The 25,894-nt window shown below is 37.1% G+C and overlaps 1 protein-coding gene across 3 annotated transcripts in view; it reads right to left on the bottom strand.

Moving 5' to 3' along the window:
* Positions 1–313: 313 nt before the first annotated feature.
* LOC101891529 (ral guanine nucleotide dissociation stimulator-like 1) overlaps positions 314–25,894 on the bottom strand; it is an 85,154-nt gene continuing 59,573 nt past the window's right edge. For 2 of the 3 annotated variants that reach the window (XM_011294211.3, XM_011294212.3), the window contains 5 exons: positions 9,724–9,825; positions 6,310–7,089; positions 6,084–6,236; positions 3,211–3,360; positions 314–3,148 (listed from right to left, as the gene is read on the bottom strand). In XM_011294211.3, the coding sequence (XP_011292513.1) occupies positions 2,096–3,148; positions 3,211–3,360; positions 6,084–6,236; positions 6,310–7,089; positions 9,724–9,825 (2,238 nt within the window). In that variant the 3' untranslated portion in view covers positions 314–2,095. Of the gene's footprint in view, positions 3,149–3,210; positions 3,361–6,083; positions 6,237–6,309; positions 7,090–9,723; positions 9,826–14,789; positions 15,801–25,894 lie in introns of all 3 variants that reach the window. The other variant, XM_005183471.4, reaches the window with a different exon arrangement.

Below are 25,894 nucleotides of genomic sequence, written 5' to 3' on the forward strand. Positions count from 1 at the left end.
TGCCAAGTCCCTCTGATACTACCAAGCTGCTGTTTGAAGAATTTGTGGGTGATACGGGAATTGCCCAGGAGGTATCCCCAGCTCTGGATGATCACAATGTGGCTTCCTCCATAGAGGGACAGGTGGAGGAATACTCGGTTCTAGACCCTGAAATGGAGGAAAAAAGAGGAGAAGCGGGGTTGGCAGAGAATAGATGTTGATTAACTTAAAATGGTACGCAAATAGCATTCAATGGGTCGGGTCGGTTTAAGAACTTAAAAGAAGTCTTGTTTGAATAACTTCTATAAAAAAGTCAATGCACCAGTTATATAGAACTGGTAATGAGTTGGATCTAGCAGATATTCCATATACTTGTAATGGATCATCTCAAAAGGGACGGGTCTTAAAAGCTGAAGCCAGTTAGCTTCAAAAACGATAACACACTAAGGCTCTTGTAGGGTAAGGCGTAGAAGTGGAAGTTTTCATATTTTATTCTACAGTTTTGGGTCTATGAACCAGACCAACTATTGGCAATGGATCTAAATTAATTAGAAATGATATGCGAATATCACTATGGGTCGGGTGGAGTCAAGAAGCATGTTCGTATTACTTATTTAATCATGGGTCAATATACCAATTACAAAACTGGCAATGGGGCGTGTCCAACAGATCTTCCATCTACGAATAGGACTGAAATGATACATGACAATGACGATATTCATAAGAGTCAGACCGTAAGAGCTGAAGCACGTAAGTCTCACAACCGGTATGGGTCGTGTGGGGTCAGACATAGAAGTGGATTGGATGCTTCATCCGAATTTTATTATTTTGGGCTCCGAATTCCATTATCTAGGCTTAGAATTTCTCATATTTCGCTTTTTTCCACAAAAATCCACTTTCGTGAATTTGAAATTTATTTAAGCTTCATAACTCCAATTAGTTGTTTCGTATTAGGGTCAGAGTCTTGACCGGTTAGAAATCCTCAAAACAAAAAGAAAAGATCTTAAACCGTAGGCGTCGTAGAGTCAGTGTTTATTTCCCAAAAACTTTTAGACATTATTTAAGTGAAAAAATTGAGGGTCTATCTATCATCTAACCTTTGAAGTTGAAAAATGGTAATGGTTCTAAATGAAAAATTCAAAATTCTATTCCGATTAAGAATGTGAAGCCTATATTTTAAATAGCTCTGAAATAGTCTTTATCACACATCTTTTTACAGAATATTCAATTTGGTGTTCTAAACACCGCTTCAACACCAAGATGTCTTTGTTTCAAGGCACAAATACCCTACCAAATAACCTGCCCTTATCAAAAGTGGTATTGGGACTATGTCGTTTCGACTTGCATCTAGAATTTCAAAGGTTATGCAAATCTCAATTATTAAAAACATATTTTAAGCTATTCTTTACCAAATATTATTTAACAGAAGTTTCAATACTGGGCAATATACCCCTCAAGTTGTGGAGCTACAAAAAAAGCGGTAATATTCAAGGTTCCGAACACAATGCATGCCACTCAGAAACCAAAATTTTCCGTCAATCCACTTGGAAAATATCCCTGTGTAGCAATAAATTCCTCAATTGTCCTAGTCATTGCAGTTAAAAAAAACAAATTGGTTTAGAAAAAGTCCCGTCTTTACATTCTCGAGAGGTCTTTAAGCTCTTAATATGTCGTTAGTGCTTCTTTTGCCCTACATTTTCCCCTTTCAACTTCTCCTCAAGCCCTCTTGAACAAACCCCGAAATTCATCATGCCTTCCATATAAGGCCAATAGGCAGTTAAAGATGTTATTTAAAGTTCTAACCTCACTTTATACAAAAAGAAATCGAAATTTCGACTCTGTGGTTACATACAAAATAAAATATATAATACATACATCTACATTTACATACATATATATACTTATAAACGAATTTGTGTGTGTGTCTGTTTCAGTTTCTTCTCACGACAATATCTTTTGTCGTAAACTAAACAATAATAATGTGTATGGGTTGCAATTTCCAATACATATCCTGTAAAGCACCCAGACATGCAAAATACGATAGTCTGCGTTTCTTATTTTTCGTTCCATAGCTAAACTCCAAGACCCCGCAATTTTACAGGGTCTTAGTTAACCACTAGCTATTACTGCTGCGACTACTACGACTGCCACCGCTGCTACCATGGATGCCACCGCCCACACCACTGCCACCACCATTTGTCATACGCTCCGGATTTGGTTTCAAAATAAAACGTAACTCAAAATTCTTATTGACCACCACGGCATAGAAAACATTGGCATTGCGTGGCAAATCAACATCTTTGTCGGGCAGCCGTTGGGCCAGCGTATAATTGTCGGCATCATCCTCAATGCCCAGCTTCATGAGGGCATTACGTATCACCTGTGGTGTGCGTTCATTATTCTTTACCATCATACTTTTGTACACCACAATGCCATCCTGGGGCATTGTTTCCGATTCCAAGGTAATTTTAACAATATAAAAATCTGCATTGGCTCCGGGTGAATTCACAACCTGGGCATTAATGAGCGGTGAACCGACATGAGTGGGTGTATGCGACCCACTGGTCGAGCCATGACTACTGCGCAGTAGACCATTTGAACTTTGTGAGTGTATCATTTTGGATTTATTGAGGCCTCCGCCGGAGTTGCTTGAATCCAGGGATAAATTCGAAACACTACTAGTTGCCGACATATGGTTGTTGTGGGCCTCTCTATCCAACGAATTGTGCCTGGAACTATTATGCGAACTAATTTCACAATAGAACTGTGATCCCGCTCCACTGCTGGAGTTCGAAGCAATCGAATCGGTTTTCCTATGACCCAATATTGAACTATTCGCCGATGACATATTCGATGAGGTGTTACTTTTCCTTGGCGCAGTTGGTGGTGGTGGTTCCAATTGATATGACAGCGTGTGGGCATCCTCCTCCGTCAGCACAGGCATTGAATAGAACCAACGATTAAACAACGGATCTTCTTCCAAATTATAGGTATTAGCTGCTCCTTGTAGTAGTTTAATTTTTGCCAAAACTTCAAATTCTTTTCGTTTCTTTTCGAAATTGATGAGGTTGTCTTCACCCACCGTATCCGGATTGGCCTGATGAATCATTGTCAAATCAGTTAGGAACGTACCCAAATAGGGTATGGTACCGTGTGACGTGTGGGTGCTCTGTAAGGTAAAATAAATCAAAATTAATTAGGGGTTTTAAAAAGTGAGAAGCATGAACTTACCTGTTTCTGTATTATCTTCTGCATGTGACGATCATTTTCACCCACGGTTTCGGCAAATTTCGCTGTACCCTCCCGTATCAGCAGTTCTCTCTGAACTGAAGCATTATTGTCCTCAGAACAAATTCGGGCAAGTTCTTGAAATATTTCCAGCTAAAATGAAAAACGATATTAGAATTGATTTGAAAAAAAAAAAATGAAAAACCAAAAGACAAGGATCAAAAAATGGGAAATTTTTTAAGATTATTTTTTCAAGATCCACCAACAAACGGGGATTTTTTAAAGAAACATTTTATTGGGGCTGACTGGCCAATAATCCTGATTTTTTAAAATAATTTTTCCAAGGACCAACAGACCAATAATCGTGAATTTTTTAAGAATATTTTTTTAACGGACGAACAGACCAATAGTATTGGATTTTTAAAGAATAGTTTTTCAAGGACCGAGAGACCTCCATTCGTGATTTTTATACCCTACGCCACAAGGTGGTAAGGGTATTATGTCTTTGTGCATTTGTTTGTAACATGTAGAAGGAAGCGAGGTAGATCCATGGTTACTTTTGAGGATATTCATAGAATTACTTTCTGAATCGGTTTATGCATGTCAGTCCGTCCGTCTATCTGTCCATGTATTTTTGTGAACAAAATACAGGTTGCATTATTTATCCGATTGAGATTAATTTTTCCCACACAACATTTGTTTGACCCAAGGACGATACCTATTGAAATTGGTGCCATTTTTACACATATTAGTAGAGGACTGAACCAGAACAAGCTGTGTGACAGAACAGAGTTGGTAGCCCTTGACCTATCAAAGGCATTTGATACGGTCAATCATGCCATACTGTGCAGAGAACCAACCTCCGGCCAAGTTTGAAAAATTGGATAATCAACTATATGTGTGGACGCCAGTCGTATGTGGAATTCCGGAACAAGAAGTCCAAAGCCCGTAGAGTGAAACAGGGTGTTACCCCAGAGGGAAGGGTGATATCTTCGGAACTGTTTAACCTCAACCTTTCCGGAATTTCTCGCCCTCCAGACGGCATAGAGATCGTAACGTATGAGGATGATTACGCGATCATGACGTCGGGCCCAGTGGTCGATGACATATGCTAAAGGCTGAACCCCTATCTCGTGGAGCTTGCTGCATACTTCCACACGAGGAATATGGAAATATCCGCCACGAAATCAACGGCCACACTCTTTACCACATGGTCTGCGGAGATAAGAACCCAGCTGAATTTGCAGGTCAAGGAGAATCTAATACCGACCACGAACTACCTCAAGATTCTAGGGGTCACATTCGACAACATGTTCAAGTCATCCACGCAGGCCACAGCTATCTGCGACAAGATGAAAAGTAGGAAGAAGGTCCTCAAGGCGTTAGTCGACAGCACTTGGTGTGCGGACAAAGAAACCTTGTTGACCTCTTAAAACGCGATAGATCGGTCTGTGGTCAACTATGCGGCTCCAATATGGTCTGCGAATACCAGTGCTACGCAGTGGATGCACATCCAGACCTGCCAGAACGCTGCCCTGAGATCTGCGACAGGGTGCCTTCTCATGACTCCAGTGGACCATCTACATGAGGAGGCGAAAGTCCTTCCCTTACGTCAACATAATCATATGCTTACGTTGCAGTACCTGCTTGGGTGTTACCGTGAGAGTCATCCCAACCATCATATGTGATGGTGAATAAATCTCCCCCACCCAGGCGTGTCAGGAAGGGTATACATGATCTATAGAGGGAGGTCCAACGCTACAAGAGAGAATCTCTAGATCAAGAAGCCTATCAGGCAGGTCTGAGTAGCTTTCATACCGATGCAGTCGCAGATGCTATTAACAATTATAAAATGAATGCCATCCCCGGAGTCCACCCCCATCCATTGCAGCTGAAGAACGTCAGCTGTAGTCGTCTCAATTCGTATTGGGCACGAATTGATGAAGATGTGCGTGAAGCCTGCCCGGCGTGTGATACAGGCCCGCACAATACGGTGCACATATTTAATTGCACAGCCAACCTACCCAACTCACTCCCGAAGATCTCTGGCTACAGTCCATTAAAGTAGCCGCATTTCTATACCTGGAGCTGGAACCAGATTAGCAGAACGCAAACATTTGCATGTACTAACGCTACAGCAACAACATTGAAATTGTTGAGAATCGGTTCATATATCAGTCCAAATGACCTGAATTTTTCCACATCCGACCGGATTCTGTCTAGAAGCAAGTACATCAAAGTTGTTGAAAATCGGTTCAGATATAGCTATAGCTTCCAAATATATGTTTCGATAGGGTTTCAGTAACGTTCTGATCTCAATTTAATGGCTGGGAGCAATTTTGAAATAGATATAGGTCACATTCGACAGCATCTATGCAAAGTATTCATACTTTTTAAAATGGCGACCTTGGACCTTCTCACGACACCAGTGGATAATCTAAGGAAGCAAACATGTTTCGTAACTCGGTACCGAACGGGTCATGGAACACCTTAATAGTCTAGAGACAGAAGTACAAAATGTACGAATAAGGTACTAGAACAGAGAAGTCAAAATCTATACGAATGAGGTACTAACACACCAAGACCCCCAGATAGGTCATCCTGATGCAGTCACATAGGCCATGTTACAAAACAGAGTAGTGAGCACCGTTCTCAGACCCCAACCCTCCATTCATTTCGGCTGAAGAATTTAAGAAGCCTTGCAAAGCCAACTACGTTCTGGGTGCTGCAGCTATTTCAATTGGTATTGGACGTAGATCCATGTTCATAGATATGACACCCTAATTTCTGTCGATCCCCACAATCCCAGTCTCCCTTAAGGACACAAGCGACAAGCCAATTAAATCCTTCAATAGCACCAAATACCAAGGACTCACCTTTTCCTTTGGCAATACACTCCAGATTTTACTTAAACGATATATAGCCGATGAATTCAGACCAGTTACAATGGCTTTCAGGGAAGAGAAATTTTTGAGTAACCTCAGTTCTTGAGCTATATCTATCCATACTGCTATATACACTGCTCTTTCCTGGAAAAATAAAAAACAAAAAAAGAACAATAATTTCAAATCTCTCGGCACTGAAGACCTTCCAAACACCCACCTGTGGTTCCAAAGCTCTCTCTATCAGTATACTTGTTATGACTCGATATAAGACTTCATTGAATTGTGTTACGGTGGCCACCACCGTCTCGCAGCAGCCCTGTGACCGCCTCGACCATGTGGCGCCCAAACACTGATGCGATATCACCTTCTTAAACAAATCACAATCCATTCGTGTCAACTGTTCGGCAAAATGCCGCACATCGATGCGGGGAAAACGATAGGTCTCCAGAAAACAGGCCCGTCTTTGAAATTCCGGTGCCAAATACAGATCGGCAAATTGATCACCCAACCAGGGTGGCAGACTTTTTTTGCTGTAAACCTGCTGGCGCAATATCATTTCCAATTGATTCAACGCCCGCGAATGTAAATCGGAATTTGGTAAATGTTTGCTAGTGAACGTTATTAAATAGCGGAGATTTTCCTCATTCCAATCTTCGGGAAAGCCGTTTAGCCACATTTTCCACACCGAGACTAGAGTTTTTTTGTGCTGTTCATGAACGGTGGCGCTGGGGTCGTAATCGACATCATCTTTGTGCTTGATGTCTTCGATACGTTGTTTCTCCGTCAGCGTATTGAAACGTTTTATGAACAGACCCAGAACTTCTTTGGATGTTGAAAAGGTACGATAGGTGTTGAGGAAAACATTGATGAAAGTCGATTCGAGTTCACCATCATCGGTGGCCAGAGCTTCGACCAGACGCTCCAAGGTGGCGGCCTTGACAAAACGAACTCGCACCATTTCCCATTCCAGATAGGAGATGTCATCTTCGGAGTCGGGCTGGAAAGAGAGTGAAGAGATAAAAACGGGAAGATTAGTAAAGGCAAGAGACGTTGGGAGGCACTTGCAAAAAAAAAAAAATAAATAAAAATATAATTTTATAACAAAATCGAAGTTGTTGTTGTTTTAAAATATTTTTTGAAAAATTCCACATGTGTTGATCCTTGAAAAATATTTTTTTTAAATTCCAGCTTTATTGATCTTTAAAAAATAATACACGTTTGTTGATCTTTTTTAAACCAGTGTAGAGTAACTGGCATTTCAGCTTTCGGTAATATACCGTTTATCGGATAAGGCAAATAATTCTCTTTCACTTCGTAATTCCGATTACATATGGTATTCGGGTTAGCTGGAGGCTTTTCAAAAAAACTAGTGATTTTCTGAATCATTTTCTGTCCTCGTTCGTTAGCTGAGAATACTTTTTGAACTGGCTCTTATCAAATTGAGTGGTCGGGAAATCATTTACAGAGGGGCTTCGACTCGGAGTCTGTGGCCTGTTATCCCGCAGCAGATAAATCACCGAAACCGAAGTCCTATCCAGAATAGTTTCCTGGCCATAGTAGACGACTCAAACAGCTAAACTCGAACATAACCACTTCGATCAATCTCAAAAAGTCTGGATATCTGCTCCTGGACATACCCAAAGTGAGCTGCGGAACTCAAACGAGTTCCGATCTATTTGAGATGCAGTGTTACTGGCAATTCAACTTTTGCCAATACGCCATTTACTGCCTAAGGCAAATAATTCTCATTTAGTTGGTAATATCAATCACATATGGTGTTCGGTTTGGCTGGGGCTTGCCAAAGGGTAGTTAGTGATTTTCTGAATCATTTTCTGTCCCAGATTCGTTAGCTCGGAATCCTTTTTGAACTGGCTCTCATTAAATTGAATGGTGAGAAATTCATTTATATAGGGTCTTCAGCCACGGGAGTCTGCAGCTCGTTGTCCCGCAGGAGATTCCTTTTTATCAGAGGAGTCGTTGGCTCGTTGTACTGTAACGGATCCCGAATCATCTCATAAGGCCTGGACAGCTGCTTCCGAACATACCAACAGTGAGCTGACGAAACAAAACAACCTAAGACGACCTGAACATCTTCTCCAGAGTAGCCATGCAGGGAACTGTCATCCTCCAAAGACTATATACCACGAGTCCCCAACATTTCGCCGAAGACCCAACCACCTATATCCCAAAAGCTGATTATCTACCACTCGCCAACCCGAAGTTCTGAAGTTCTCGATTACCTTCAAATCGTCAACATTCCGAATACCGAAATTACTACGGACATAAACATCGTAATTCCCGATCTCTGGCATCAATCAACATCTGGCGACCATTCAAAAGTTCCGGATTACATTTAAATCGTTACTATCCTGAGCGCCATTGTGACCCAAACACAACATCGTAATTCCTGATATCCTTCACTTATCAACATCCGACTTATAAACAATATAATGAGCTGCCACTGGAATAATTTTAACAGCTGTCGGACGAGTGGCTTAGAAATGACAGCAGTCCAAATTTGGTTGCAGTTTTTTCATCTCACCCTGTATTTCTTTAAAAAATCCACGTTTGTTGATCCTTAAAAAAATTTTTCTTTAAAAAATCCACGTTTGTTGATCCTTGAAAAAAAATTGTTTAAAAAAATCCACGTTTGTTGATCCTTGAAAAAAAATCTTTAAAAAAATCTACTTTTGTTGATCCTTGAAAAAAAAATCTTTTAAAAAATCCACGTTTGTTGATCCTTGAAAAAATATTTCTTTAAAAAATCCACGTTTGTTGATCCTTGAAAAAATATTTCTTTAAAAAATCCACGTTTGTTGATCCTTGAAAAAATATTTCTTTAAAAAATCCACGTTTGTTGATCCTTGAAAAATATTTCTTTAAAAAAATCCACGTTTGTTGATCCTTGAAAAAATATTTCTTTAAAAAAATCCACGTTTGTTGATCCTTGAAAAAATATTTCTTTAAAAAATCCACGTTTGTTGATCCTTGAAAAAATATTTCTTTAAAAAAAATCCACGTTTGTTGATCCTTGAAAAAATATTTCTTTAAAAAATCCACGTTTGTTGATCCTTGAAAAAATATTTCTTTAAAAAATCCACGTTTGTTGATCCTTAAAAAAATATTTCTTTAAAAAATCCATGTTTTGTAGGTCCTTAAAAAATATGTTTCTTTAAAAAATCCACATTTGTTGATTCTTAAAAAAAGTATTTGGATATATTGTTCAAACAAAATCTATTTCTGGAGCCTATTGCTAAATGTCAAAGTCATTGTCCATTGTCAACCACCCCCAAAGGACTCCCATAGCATTGAACTTCTAGCTTTTGGCCAACGAAACTATTTTTTGTCAATGACTCTCGGTCGTTGGTCTTGAAACGAAAATAACCTAAAATATCATTTTTCTTCCTCTCCTCTTTCCTCCTCTCTCTCTCTCTCTGTTTATTTTTCTCCCATTTATGGTGAATTTTCACAATACAATTTTCCCCCAATTAGAGCTAATGACAGTGCCACTGTCACTCTGACACTATCCTTGAACGTTAACTGATAGTTCAAATAAATCATTCACATTTCTACAAACAAACAACAACAACAATAACATAAATAAATGTCCTGTATGGCAAAGTATACTTACATTGGCTGCTGAGGGTGTGGGCCGGTGGTAGCACACCTTTTTCAGGTATACGGTGTAAATAATATCGGTATCCTTTTCTTCACCCCATACCCGCCACGTGGGCTGTAAAAAAATAAACAAAAAACGAAATAAAGAAATTGATTAGTTTTAAGCAAATTGGTAATATTTTTTTTAGAAACAAAGAATACAACAACCAAAAAAATGGCATGCGAAAATTCCAAACTGAGCAGAATGAGGAAAAATAAATATTCATGGAAAGAAAATTGGCAAAAATTGACTTCGTCTTGTTGTTAAAAAGCGGAACTTGCATTTATTTTGAAAAAGAACACTAAATTCTAAATTGCATTTTATTTCACAAAATCTAAAAATGTCAATTAAATCAGCTGGAATTGAAATTTGAACTCAAAATATTCAAACCCTCTTTCATTAGGAAAATATGGCTAACAATTTCCAATGTCCACAGCATTTTCAGATTCTCATATGCAAACGGAAATGATTTAATATCCAAAACATTTGTTCTTGTTGCTTTTGTGCACTCGTTTTGGTGCACCACTTTGGGTCATAAAATTTGCAAAATGCCCCAACAGTGCTAAAGGCCGTATGTGGGTTATTTTCGTTTGATTTTGTTGGCCAATTATTACCACCAGCCTCGTTGGGTGGGGATTTGGTTTCACAGTTGGCTATTTTTGTCAGCATCCAAACCCACACATAAATCAATAAAACGAATTGAATTATTAATATTTATAAATAGAAAATAAATAAATATTGCAAAAATAAAACGAAAATAAATTTCAAATTTTGCCAAGAGGTCAAGGAAATTTATTTGACCTCAAAATTAGAGAATGTGAACTACACATATATCGATATAGAGGACTGAAAACAAATATTAAAACCAGTAAGGAAAAATCGGGCAGGGCCGACTATATGATACCCTACACCTCCATGCATATTTAGTAGAGCTCCCGTAACAATAGAATTTATTTGATGTAGATCATAACACCTATCAACATTTGGATTTAGAGCAGTTATAATTTGGTTTCAGAGGGCACAAATTAATATATGGGAGGCATATCCAATTCTGAATCGATTTTCACTAAATCTGACAGAGACATTTTAATGGTTTATATCAAATAACATTGTTATAGAGTACATTATATCACTTCGAAAAGGATTATATCAAAAACAAGTAAAAAAGCTGTAAGTTCGGCCGGGCCGAACATTGAATACCCTCCACCATTTGGCTATTCTCAAAAACAATAAAATCCGTTAAAAATTCTATTGAAATCTTAAAAATACCGAATGTAGCTGTTATATTAAGGTCTATACGACGACATGGACCTGCATAGGTAATTTTTGTTCAAATACCAAATTTATAACAATTCCGGTGAATAATGTCGCTAAAAGCATAAAAATACTAAATATCGGGAGGTACCGTTAAATGAGGGCTATACGAAGACGTGGACCTGCACAGACAATTTTCTGTCTTAGGCTGTAGTATTCATTACGAACTTCAAATACCAAGTTTGAAACAATTCCGGTGAATTATGTCGCTAAAATCGTCAAAATACTGAATATCGGAAGCTACCGTTATATGGGGCTATACGTAGACGTGGGCCTGCACAGACAATTTTTTGTCTTAGGCTGAAGTATCCACTTCGAATACCAAATTTGAAAGAATTCCCGTGAATAATGTCGCTAAAATCAACAAAGTACCGAATATCAGGAGGTACTATTATATGGGGGCTATATGAAGACGTGGACCTGCATTAACAATTTTCTGTTATAGGCTGTAGTATCCATTACGAACATCAAATACCAAATTTGAAACAATTCCGGTGAATATTGTCGCTAAAATCATCAAAATACCGAATATCGGGAGGTACCGTTATATGGGTGCTATATGAAGACGTGGACCTGCATTAACAATTTTCTGTTATAGGCTGTAGTATCCATTACGAACATCAAATACCAAATTTGAAACAATTTCGATGAATATTGTCACAAAAATTACCAAAATACCGAATATCGGGAGGTACCGTTATATGGGGGCTATACGAAGACGTGGACCTGTACAGACAATTTTCTATCATAGGCTGCAGTATTCATTTAAAACTTCAAATACCAAATTTGAAACAATTTCGATGAATATTGTCGCAAAAATTACCAAAATACCGAATATCGGGAGGTATCGTTATATGGAGGCTATACCAAAACGTGGACCTACAGGGTCCACGGCATGGCATTTTTAATAGAATTTTATGCTGATCATGAATATATATACTTTGTGGGGTCTAAAATGCATATTTCGAGGTGTTACAAACGGAATGACAAACTTGATGTATTTTGATGTACTTGCTTCTAGACTGAATTCGGTCGGATGTGCCGAAATTCAGGTCATTTGGACTTGCATTGGCCATTTGGTGCACAATTAACCCGAATTCGGATGAAACATATATATGGGAGCTATAGCCGATTTTCACCGATTTCAATAGGGGTTGTCCTTGGGCCAAAAAAATATCGTTTGCAAAATTTCATCTCAATCGGATAATAAATGCGACCTGCATTTGGTTCACAAGAACACATGGACGGTCGAACAGACAGACTGAAATGCATAAATCGACTCAGAAAGTGATTCTATGAAGATCCTCAAAAATAACTATGGGCCTATCTCGCTTCCTTCTCCGTTTTACAAACAAGTGCACAAAGACATAATACCCTTACCACTATGTATAGGGTATAAAAATATGTTAATGATATTTTTCAATCATCTATTGTAGGTATCTTTGAATAAAAAACAGCCAGATAACGAGGGAGGTTAAAATGTTGCATACTTTTAGGCACTTCTTAGAATTCCCATTGAGTGCATTGAAAAGATTATTTTTTTGCATTGCAGAGGGAAATATTGTATCAAAGAGCTATTGAAAAGGCAAAGGATATTAGGAAGAATTGCTCCCGATACCATTAACGGTATAATGAATTCAAAATCGAACGAAACAGGGTGGCTGTGTTAACAGGAAGTCATATCGATTGAATTATATCTCAAATGGATCCAGGGTGTATCAAGGAGATGTTCATAATCCCAAAACTTTGTTAAGGCTTAACAGATATTTGCCTATATTTGTTGATGAAGTTCTATATCCCCCTACCGTCCCCCTATATTTTCTTTTCAAAATTCTGAAGAAAATTGAAAACCTAAAAATGACCACCTATTATTTCACATCCAAACGGTAATTTGTTTTCATTTCTTTTAGTATTTTTTAAAAATACCATTTCAACACGTTTTATTTTGGTTTCTTGATCTTGAAATTTCAATCAATTTAAAATAGATTTACACATTTTTGTTTTCGATTCTAACGATCTGTGTGTTAGTCACATGTAATTGATTAGAAATTGGACTTTGATTTATTCAAACATTTGCCAAAAAAATGGATTCGATTTTTTGGCTTTCTCCTCTTTCTGTCGTCGTTTATTTTTCTTTCGTAAATTACATTGAAATACCATTTTTTTTGTTATTCGAAATGTTGTTAATGTTTGTTTAAAGTGAATTAAATTGAAATCAATCGAATGCGAGTGAGTGAAAGACATTGTGAAGCACATACATTTGTATAGCGATAGGAAGTGATGGATAAATGAAATAATGGCATTTTTGCTGAGTTAAAATTTCGTCAGCTGTCAGATACCAGAGAATTTAACAAGCAAAGAAGAAGAACAACTTCTTCTCAGGAACTGAGGATTGAAAATTTTTTTCCTGAGTAATTAAGGGGATTTTTGGTATAGAAAACTTTTCACCTCAGCCACTGAGGTGATATTTTTCGTATAGAAAACTTTCCACCTCAGCCACTGAGGGGAGATTTTTCGTATAAAAAACTTTCCACCTCAGCCACTGAGGGGAGATTTTTCGTATAGAAAACTTTCCACCTCAGCCACTGAGGGGAGATTTTTCGTATAGAAAACTTTCCACCTCAGCCACTGAGGGGAGATTTTTCGTATAGAAAACTTTCCACCTCAGCCACTGAGGGGAGATTTTTCGTATAGAAAACTTTCCACCTCATCCACTGAGGGGAGATTTTTCGTATAGAAAACTTTCCACCTTAGCCACTGAGGGGAGATTTTTCGTATAGAAAACTTTCCACCTCAGCCACTGAGGGGAGATTTTTCGTATAGAAAACTTTCCACCTCAGCCACTGAGGTGAGATTTTTCATATAGAAAAATTTCCACCTCAGCCCCTGAGGTGAGATTTTTCGTATAGAAAAATTTCCACCTCAGCCCCTGAGGTGAGATTTTTCGTATAGAAAAATTTCCACCTCAGCCACTGAAGTGAGATTTTACGTATAGAAAAATTTCCACCTCAGCCACTGAGGTGAGATTTTACGTATAGAAAAAATTCTCCTCAGGAAGTGGGGATAGATTTTTCTATAAAAAAATTCGCCTCAGTAACTAAGAAAAAATTCTCCTTAGGAACTGAAGATAGATTTTTCTATAGTAAAAATTCTCCTTAGAAACTAAGGATAGACTTTTCTATAGAAAAAATTCTCCTAAGGAAATGAGGATAGATTTTTCTGTAGAAAAAAATTCTTCTCAGGAACAAAGGAAAGATCATTCTATAGAAAAGATTCTCCTCAGAAACTGAGGATAGATTTTTTTAAAGAAAAAATTCTCCTCAGGTGCGGAGAATATATTTTTCTATAGAAAAATTCTCCTCAGGTGCGGAGAATATATTTTTCTATAGAAAAATTCTCCTCAGGAGCTGAGAATATATTTTTCTATAGAAAAATTCTCCTCAGGAACTGAGGATATATTTTTCTATAGAAAAATTCTCCTCAGGAACTGAGGATATATTTTTCTATAGAAAAATTCTCCTCAGGAACTGAGGATATATTTTTCTATAGAAAAATTCTCCTCAGGAACTGAGGATAGATTTTTCTATAGAAAAAATTCTCCTTTTTTCCAGATTTTATTTTATTTATTTTCCTTTTTTTTTGGGTTCGTAAAAACTAAAATTCCTGGGGAAAAACTTTAATTCAAAATAAATTAGCTTTTTCTCCGCTTTTTTCCCCCCTCATACCTTCACATAGGAGTAACAGTTTTTCTTGTGTAAATCTTTGGTACGTTTCGACAAGTTACGCAGCGTGGCCCCCGTGCAGGCACACAAATACTTTAGACTGGCCACGACCATTTTCTCGTTGGAATTTTGATGGGGCGAAGAATGATGATGATCGTTGGTGGAGTTTTTCGATTTGTTCAGATTTGTGGCATTGTTGGTGGCATCCAAATCGTCACAGGAATGATATGAGCTAAATGGTCGACGCCACTTCTTGGGCTTGGTCAGAGAGGAGGTGGGTGTTTTTGCCATGCGATCCGGTGTAGACGTGGCCTTTGATTGACGGCCGCCGGTGGGTGCGGGTGGTGGTGAAGCCGATCGCATGCAACATGGCGTCGATGATTGGCGTTGAGTAAGGCATTTTGGCGCCGTATGATGCTGATGATAATGTTTGGGCGTTTGCGGTGATGAATGGCAAGAGAATTTCTGATGCAGAGGTGTTTGATTGGTGGGTGTGGTGACACTTGTCAGCGGCGAGTCTGGCGAGGAGAGAGCCGTCGACGACAGCTTTCTATCGAAGTAGAAGAAACTATTTTGATTCGTATACTCATTGTAGTGGAAATGTTGTTGTAACTCCTGTTGGAGTTGTTGTTTTTGATGCTGCAACTCACTGGCCGCCTGACTTAGACGTTGAGCCTGAGTCTCATACGACGGCTGATATTCGTATTGGTGATAGAGCGGCAGTGACTGCGGCTGCTGTGGCAGATGATGTTTGTGATGATGCTTGCAATGATGCTGATGGCTAATGATATGTGTAGCATGATCCAGCGGTGGCATTAAAGCTTTCTGTTGCAGCGGCTGCTGCTGCTGCTGCAGCTGATCCACCGTCTGATACAGATGGAAATCCTGGTTCTTCGCTGTCGTCTGATATGTTGGATTCTGGGGACTTTTCAATACTTTTACGGCAATTTTTTTATTCGACTTTGTTGGACACATGTATGACGACGAAGACGACGACGTTGTATTCGAGAAATTCTGAAAGACACGACGATGATGGGAAATGGAATATTCATATTTACAGGTTGTTAATTCGGTGTTAGCCACGAAGTGGGTGGGGTGGTTGCGTTGGTGTGTGAAATAAATGAATCATGCCAAAGCGTAACAGGTGTTTTACAATTCTTTAAATGTATTTTTTTTTTTTTGCAAATTTAAATTTATTTATTTATTTATTTTTTTTTTTTTTTTGAGTCATCCATAAATCAACAGCAGCAATAATTATAATAATAATAGCTATAACAGCAACAACAACAGCAATAATAAGAACAATAGAATCATTTAAATTTCAGTTTGTTTTTATTTTCTTGAGATTCCTATGTTTTTCAATGTTTACTTGATGAGCTCTTGGAAGAAAAAAAAAACATCGAGTGTGAAATTTTCGTGTTTTCTTCTTGGGAAAATTCAAAAGAAAAACTCCCATATGCAACGTGTCAAAAAAGAAGCCCACTTAAATTATACCATTTTTAAATTGATTTTGAGAAATAATATCATAGTCTTAAAAATCCACAAATATTTTATTTCCAAAAACAAAATATTTAATCTTTATTTTAAGGAAACAGATTTTCAATAGTAATTTTTACAAAAATATTTTTTTTACAAATAGAGATTTTTTAATTATTATTTTTTTGATTGCCAAAAAAAAATTAATTTTTGAAAATTTAATTTTTAAAATCTTAAAAAAAAACAAGTTAAAAATGTAGACACATACCTCCAACCAATGTTCGATTATTTAAATATATTTTAACTTCTGTTATGATTATTCAAATTGTTGACCCTCTGTGGCATAGGTTTCGAAGGAATGAAACAATATCGGGTGAGATGAAAAAAATACAACCAACTTCAGATTGCTGTCATTTTTAAGTCACTCGTCCGACAGCTGTTAAAATTATTCCAGTGACAGCTCATTATATTGTTTACAAGCGTACAAAAGCATTTTGGGGAGAATTTTCCAGAAAAAAAGTTATTCTTGATGGAATTCAAGCGTGATAGTGTGATTTCTTTATATTTGGCTGGAAAACCACAAGTGGCTATCGTTAGAGCACTCCAGCATTTAAATGTGAATATATATTTTGTGTCTCGTACCATCGCTTGTTACCGTGATGCTGGTAGCGTAGCCCGTCGTCAAGGAAGCGGACGGAAGAAACAACATCAGCAGAAATGGTTCTAAATGTAAAGAAGCGCCTTGATCGAAACCCGCGTCGCAGTGGCCGAAAAATGGCTCGTGAACTGAACATTTAGCAATATTCCATTCGGCAAATATTGAAAAATGAGCTCAAGGTAAAGACATGGAAATTCCAAAAAGTGCAAAAACTCACATCGTAACAGAAAGAAAATATACTCAAAAGAGCTATAGGGTGGCTTCGTTTGGCCGAAAGTGGTGAACTGCTGAATTTGGGTTTCCTCGATGAGAAAACATTCGTTGTTTAGCAGTTTGTGAACAATCAAAATGATCGTGTTCACTTGCCAAAGAGGTCAGCTGAAAATGTGCACCTTCGGTTGGCCACTAGAACTCAAGCGCCGGCCATGGTGATGGTGTGGGCTGCCATAACAGCCGAAAGTCGCTCTCCGCTGTTATTAATCGACCGTGGCATCAGAATAAATGCCGAATATTGTCGAGAAAATATTCTGGAGGGAGTATTAAAAAACTTGGACACAAAAACATTTTGGCCGCAGACCGCATTCTGCACGCGTCACCCAAGAATGGTTACAAAATGAGGTTCCTCGCTTCATTTCCACCGCACAATGGCCACCAAAATCTCCGGATACCAATCCGTAGGACTATTGTGTCTGGAGTATTTTGGACAGCAAGGTTGGTACTAAAAAATACCAAAGTGTAGATCTCCTCAAGCAAGCGCTTCGCCGGGAATGGGCCAAAATACCGCAGAGCAACATTCGGGCAGCGTGTGACGGTTACATTGGCCGTTTGAAGGCCATAATTTGTGCCAAAGGTGACCAATTCGTACAAATCTAAACTTATTCTAAAATTTGATGTTTTTTCCGCAATTTTTTGTTTTCATTCAATAAAATAAAATAAAAATTATGGCGTTTGACTTTGTTGCAGTTCCTTTATCTGACCCTGTATAGTCCTTCAAGAAATATTTCTACAAAAAACACTTTTGGATATCTGGCTGTCCTTCGAGAAATACTTCTCAGAAATCCAGGTCTGAAGACTTTGTTGTTCTTAAAAAAATAGTCTCAAAATTTCAAAGTTTCAATACTTCGTTGTCACGTTTGGCGACTTGGTTGTCCTTAAAAAATATCCTTGAAAAAACGTTTGGAGACTTTCTTGCCATTAAAAAATATCGTTGAAAAAATCCACGTTTGGAGACTTCCTTGTCCATAAAAAATATTCTTGAAAAAATTCACATTTGGAGATTTTCTTTTCCTTTAAAAATATTCTGGAAAAAATCCAAGTTTGAAGACTTTCTTGTCCTTAAAAAATATGTTTGAAAAAATCCAAGTTTGGAGACATCTTTGTCCATAAAAAATATTCTTGAAAAAATCCATTTTTGGAGATTTTCTTGTCCTTAAAAAAAATCCAAGTTTGTAGACTTTCTTGTCCTTTAGAATTATGCTTAAAAAATCCACGTTTGGATACTTGCTCGTTCTTAAAAACATTCACGTTTGGAGGCTGGCTTGTCCTTAACAAAGTATTCTTAAAAAAATCTTGATAAAAAATCAACGTTTGGAGACTTGCTTGTCCTTAAAAAAATGTTCTTGAAAAAATCCCCGTTTGGAGACTGGCTTGTCCTTAAAAAAATATCCTTGAAAAAATCTTTAAAAAAATCTAAGTTTGGAGACTTGCTTGTCCTTAAAAAATATTCTTAAAAAACTTAACGTTTGGAGACTGGCTTGTCCTTCTTATCCTAAAAAATATTTTTGAAAAATCCGATTTTGGAAAATGGGTTGTCTTAAAAAAAAATTTTTTCAAAAAATCTGCTCTTGGAGACTCGCTTGTTTTTAAAAATATTCCGGAAAAAATACACGCTTTGTACTTAAAAACATTAAAAATAATCAACGTTTGGTCCTTAAAAATATTCTTGAAAAAAATTCACATTTTGTCCTTAAAAATATTCTTGAAAAAATCGTTCTTAAAAATATTCTTGAAAAATACAAGTTTGGTGCCGAGATAGTCTTTCAAGAATTACTCTTTAGAAATCCACATTTGAGGCTTTGGTGGTGCTTCAGGAAAATATGCTTAAAACAACCAATTTTCAGGCCTGATGGACCTTCACAAAAATCTCCAAAAAAATCTATATTAAGGGCACTGGTTATCCTTCAAGAAATAATCTTTATAAAAGCCACATTTGGCCTCTTAGGGGTTCTTTAAGAGATATTATTTTTTTTTTTTTTTTGTTTTTTTAAATATCTAAGTTTGGAGAGGTGGTGACTCTAGAAGTTATGCTCTTTAAAAATCGACGAGCATCCCATTTGTCTTCCGAGGTTTGGAGACTTGCTTGTCCTTAAAAAAATCCACGTTTTATCCTTAAAAAATACTCTTGGAGACTCGCTTGTTTTTAAAAATATTCCGGAAAAAATACACGCTTTGTACTTAAAAACATTAAAAATAATCAACGTTTGGTCCTTAAAAATATTCTTGAAAAAAATTCACATTTTGTCCTTAAAAATATTCTTGAAAAAATCGTTCTTAAAAATATTCTTGAAAAATACAAGTTTGGTGCCGAGATAGTCTTTCAAGAATTACTCTTTAGAAATCCACATTTGAGGCTTTGGTGGTGCTTCAGGAAAATATGCTTAAAACAACCAATTTTCAGGCCTGATGGACCTTCACAAAAATCTCCAAAAAAATCTATATTAAGGGCACTGGTTATCCTTCAAGAAATAATCTTTATAAAAGCCACATTTGGCCTCTTAGGGGTTCTTTAAGAGATATTATTTTTTTTTTTTTTTTGTTTTTTTAAATATCTAAGTTTGGAGAGGTGGTGACTCTAGAAGTTATGCTCTTTAAAAATCGACGAGCATCCCATTTGTCTTCCGAGGTTTGGAGACTTGCTTGTCCTTAAAAAAATCCACGTTTTATCCTTAAAAAATACTCTTTAATAAATAAATACACGTTTTGTCCTTAAAAAATATTCTTCAAAAAAATCCAAGTAAAGTTTAAAAATTATTCTTAAAAAAATCGCGTTTGGAGACTTGCTTGTCCTTAAAAAATATTCTTGAAAAATCCACATTTGGTGCTCTGATAGTCCTTCAAGAATTACTCTTTATAAATCCACATTTGAGGCTTTGGTGATGCTTCAGGAAATATGCTCAAAACAACTAATTTTCTGGCCTGATAGACCTTCACAAAAATCTCCAAAAAAAAACTATATTAAGGGCACTGATGGTCCTTCAAGAAATAGTCTTTATAAAAGCCACATTTGGCCTCTTGGGGGTTCTTTAAGAGATATTTTTTTTAAATATCCAAGTTTGGAGATGTGGTGACTCTAGAAGTTATATTCTTTAAAAATCGACATTACGAGCACTGTCTATATTTAGTGTTTTCTTCTGACAACTTCAAGCATCCCATTTGTCTTCCGAGTATCTTCCATTTCAAAAAAAAAAGATACAGGTTTGGAGACTTGCTTGTCCTTAAAAAATCCACGTATGTTCTTAAAAACTACTCTTTAAAAATACACGCTTTGTCCTTAAAAAATATTCTTCAAAAAAATCCAAGTTTGGAGACTAGTTTGTCCTTAAAAAAATCGCGTTTGGAGACTTGCTTGTCCTTAAAAAATATTCTTGAAAAATCCACGTTTGGTGCTCTGATAGTCCTTCAAGAATTCCTCTTTAAAAATCCACATTTGAGTCTCTGGTGGTGTTTCAGAAAATATTCTTAAAACAACCAAGTTTCAGGCCTGATGGACCTTCACAAAAATCTCCAACAAATCTATTCGTTCGGTCGATAAGGGCACTGGTCATCCTTCAAGAAATAATCGTTATAAAATCCATATTTGTCCTCTTGGGGGTTCTTTAAGAGATATTAAAATATCCAAGTTTGGATGTTTAGTGGCTACTGAAGTTATGTCCTTTAAAAATCCACATTAGGTGCGCTGTATACCTTAGGTGATTACCTCTGACAACTTCAAGCAAGTAACTTCCCTTTCAAATAAAAATCTGCTTTATAAAAGTAACAAGAGATATTTTTTTAAATATCCAAGTTTGGAGGTCTTGTGGCTCTTGAAGTTAAGTTTTTTTAAAATCCACATTAGGAGCGCTGTCTACCTTTGGTGATTACCTCTGACAACTTCGAGCAAGTGATTTCCCTTTCAAATAAAAATCTGCTCTGCATTTAATGATTAAGACCCCTTCTGTCTCATTGCACTGTCTCGTCATAATCCACCTCAGTAATTTCCCAGACATCTCAATTTTTTTAATCAAGTCTCGTGTCTAGTTTTTTTGCTGGTCTTGGAAGCGCCGAGATTATAATTTTCTTGATGTTTTCCCCTGGTTTTTTTTCCATTATCACTTAATTGATTGCTATCAATTGTCTTAAATGAAGACGAAAAGCGAGACAGAATTTTCCATACTTTGCCTTGGCAACGAAATCGAATGAAATCGAATTCAATGTCTATTCCATCTCGTCCCGCTTTACCATATTTCCACTTTTAATTAATAAATAAGGAAAGTCCAACAAACTGTTAAATGAAAGGGAATCAATAAAAAAGAAAAAAAATGAAAAAAAAAAAACTTTCGAAAAGACAAACACAAACTGAAACAAATTGCACTTGATTACGAAAATTCTCATAGCAAAGGAGCCGGGGGTAGGCCAACACAATAAGTTCCCAGCTTAATTTTGATAATTGAAATGCTGGTACTGATAGATCTTCCTCCTCCCCCCTCCAACACACAAGCGAATCGATGCAATACAAATGGTTTGATGAACCTCATGATATTGAGTGGTGACAGGGTACTTAAGTTGCAGCAACTATAAAAATAACAAATTTGACAGATGTTGTTGTTGTTGTTGTTTGGCGGGCGGCATTTCATGCCCAACTGTCATCGACATAAGCATTTTCGTAACAAAAACTAAATAAATCATAATGAGAAAAAAACAACAGCCACAACATCAGCAGCAGCATTTTTAAATGACTCACGGAAGTGCTTGGAAATGACAAGAACAACAACAACAACAAAATCAATATTTTGTGCTTTGCTACTTATCCCGCATGAAGATGTTTCAAGAGTTCATTATTTGTAGATGTACGGGGAGATTGCTAAGCTTGCTGGCACAGTGGGTTCAGGCTGGATCGGACGGTATTAAAAACAGACATTTCAAAGCCTTCTGCCATATGGAAGAAGGGCTCAGGGTTAAGCTGTAGATGGACTCAAAGACCCACTGCCGTAGAGTAAATGGACTTAGAGGCCTCCCATCGTTGAGTAGATTGACGAAGAGTCCTTGAAGAGTCCAGCCCCAGAGTCCAGCTGCCGTCGATAAGATGGATTCTCAGAGTCCAGCTGCCCGTAGAGTAGTTGGACTCTCAGAGTCCAGCTGCCCGTAGAGTAGTTGGACTCTCAGAGTCCAGCTGCCCGTAGAGTAGTTGGACTCTCAGAGTCCAGCTGCCCGTAGAGTAGTTGGACTCTCAGAGTCCATCTGCCCGTAGAGTAGTTGGACTCTCAGAGTCCAGCTGCCCGTAGAGTAGTTGGACTCTCAGAGTCCAGCTGCCCGTAGAGTAGTTGGACTCTTAGAGTCCAGCTGCCCGTAGAGTAGATGGACTCTCAGAGTCCAGCTGCCCGTAGAGTAGTTGGACTCTCAGAGTCCAGCTGCCCGTAGAGTAGTTGGACTCTCAGAGTCCAGCAGCCAGTAGAGTAGTTGGACTCTCAGAGTCCAGCAGCCAGTAGAGTAGTTGGACTCTCAGAGTCCAGCTGCCGTCGTGGAGTAGTTGGACTCTCAGAGTCCAGCTGCCGTCGTGGAGTAGTTGGACTCTCAGAGTCCAGCTGCCGTCGTGGAGTAGTTGGACTCTCAGAGTCCAGCTGCCGTGGTGGAGTAGTTGGACTCTCAGAGTCCAGCTGCCGTGGTGGAGTAGTTGGACTCTCAGAGTCCAGCTGCCCGTAGAGTAGATGGACTCTGAGAGTCCAGCTGCCCGTAGAGTAGATGGACTCAGAGGTGGTTAAAATATGGAGAAGGCTTTGGATATGTGTACTATAATTGTTCGAAAAGTACTAAGTGGTACTAAACTGAGATTTGGGTGAAGGGATAGAGATTGAAATTCTGAAATTTGAAATTTTTATTACTGATACCATCAGAATTTGAGATTTGGTGGTAGTTTGGAAATGCGTCCTATATTTGTACGAAAAGTACTAAATGGTACTAAATTGATTATTGGGTTAAGGGATAGGGCTTAAATCCTCAAATTTTATATGGAGGGGTCTGTTGGAATCTTGAATTGAGATATGTATGTGGTTTTGGAAATGTGTACTATAATCGTACGAAATGTACTAAATAGTACAAAATTTAATATTAAGTGAAGGAAGAGGGCTGAAATCCTGAAATTCGATATAGATGTCACTGTGGGTGCTTGTGGTTAAAATATGGTTTTGGATATGTGTACTATAATTGTACGAAAGTACTAAATAGTACCTAGTATGGTATTGGGTGAAGGGATAGGGCTGCAATCCTAAAATTTGACATTCAGGTCTCATTTGGAATATTATTGGCATCTGGAAAATGGTTTTGAAAATGTGTACTTTATTTGTACGAAAAGTACTAAATGGTACTAATTTGGGAGTTGGATGAAGGAATAGAGCTGAAAGACAGAAATTTGATTTAGTATGGAAGAACAATCCTAGACTAAAACAGCTCAAAGGCGCTCACATATCATTGTTCGAAAAATAGAGCCCCTATTCTCCCTTTAGAATTGATGATCCTCCAAAATATCAAATTTGGAATTTCCATTGCACTACCACTTTTATCCACTGTAACTTCCTGTCTAACCATACATATTCCAATCGACAATTTCAAGTAGCCTCAACGCGACTTTTTCCTCAATGGAAGGCATTGTTGTTAAATTCGCTGTTATTGTTGTTTTTGATTTTTTTAACAGCAACATAATCCCAATTTGGTTATGAAGGAAACGTTTTGTGGTCACTTCGAATTTGTTGTGTTTTTATTTTTATTTTTGGCCAGACATTCCGTGTAGCTCCAAATAGACATTCCCGCAGACAGAGTTTTTTTTTGTTGTTACAAAACGTTTTTCATGTGAGATGTTGTTTTTTTTTCAATTTTTGTTTATTTGCCTCAACCGAGTGAGTATTCAGTGTTATGTAGCTGAAGGTCAGGGTTAAGTTGATTGTCAATTTTTCGTGTTGAGAAGATATTGAAACGCATTCATTGTTGAATGAGTTTTTTTCTGCACAACTTTGTTTTTTTTTTTTCAAGTATTTAGTTTTTGTTACTCAATATTGTGGCTGGAAGTGTTGTCTGTTGTTGACTTTATTTGACTTGAAGCCAAATCAATGTTATTGACCCAAGCTAAGAAGAAAGCCAATATAACCAGTTCGAAAAAAGAATCTATGAGAATGGCAAACATCTAAAGTTCAATGGAATTTGAATTCCTATTTAAATTTCATTGACTTGTGCATTTTTTTTGAAATATTAGAAAGTACAATGTATTGTTTGGGTTCTAATTGCAAATCAGGTTATTGGCTTGATGAAAGATAACCTGAAGCTTGGTTTGTAATAGAAGCGCTTGGAATTTATGATAATTTTTTTGTATTGTTGGGAATTACAAACAAAATGTTTTTACATCTACGATTCCAGGTCTATTAGTCAATGAAAAACAATTTTTTATGAATCCAATTTTTTATGGCCTGTTACTGCTTTAAAAATTTCCAGAAGTGATGGACTTTATATCCATATTTGAAGGAGGGCTAATATATAGATTTATGGGGGATGTTCCGAAAAAGTTATCAATATTGTCCATTTCGTAACTGACCTAAGTTAGACACACGTGCTATATTTGGACATGGGTTTTTAAACACTAGAAACCGGAATTTTTTCTATACTACTATGAAATATTGATTGGAACTTCGGGATATTAATTTTAATAACATTTGATAAAAAAAATTTGGTAGCCTTTTAAACATTGGCCAATTTCTAACAAAACTTTTCAGTTTAGGTGATGGGTCTCAAAGAGAAAAATGAGCTCCATCAAATTCCACTAAGGGTTTCCTAACATCAGAAAACCGAATCTTTTCTATGCTACAATGAAATATTTGTTTGAACTTCGGGATATTAATTTTAATAATATTTAGTAAAAAAATTGGTAGCCTTTTAAACAGTGGCCAATTTCTAACAAAACTTTTCAGTTTAGGTGATGGGTCTCAAAGAGAAAAGTGAGCTCCACAAAATTCCACTATGGGTTTCCTCGAACCAGAAGTCCGAATCCTCCTTATACAATAATAAAATATTGGTTTGAACTTCGGGATATTAATTTTAATAATATTTGGAAAAAATTGGTAGTCTTTTAAACAGTGGCCGATTTCTACCAAAATTATTCAGTTTAGGTAATGGGTCTCAAAGAGAAAAATGATCTCCATCAAATTTCACTAAGGGTTTCATAACATCATAAAACCGAATCTTTTCTATACCACAATGAAATATTTGTTTAAACTTCGGGATATTAATTTTAATAATATTTGGTGAAAAAAATGATAGCCTTTTAAACAGTGCTTTCTGCCGAAACTCTTCAGTTTACGTGATGGGTCTCAATGAGAAAAATGAGCTCCATTAAATTCCACTATAGGTTTTCTCGAACCAGAACTCCGAATTCTCCCTATACAATAATGAACTATTCGAATGAACTTCCGGATTTTGATATCAATAATATTTGGAAAAAAATTGGTAGTCTTTTAAACAGTGGCCGATTTCTACCAAAACTATTCAGTTTATGTAATGGATCTCAAAGAAAAAAATGAGCTCCATTAAATTCTACTAATTTCACTATGGGGTTTCAAACACCGGAAAATCGAATCTTCACTATGTATTAAATAAATATCACATGGAACTTTGGTATTTTAATTTTACTAATCTTGGGTAATAATTTTGCTAACCTTTTAAATAGTGGTGGTAG

Source organism: Musca domestica, unplaced genomic scaffold (genome assembly GCF_030504385.1).
Source record: "Musca domestica strain aabys unplaced genomic scaffold, Musca_domestica.polishedcontigs.V.1.1 6, whole genome shotgun sequence".
In the NCBI taxonomy this organism is placed as follows: Eukaryota; Metazoa; Arthropoda; class Insecta; order Diptera; family Muscidae; genus Musca; species Musca domestica.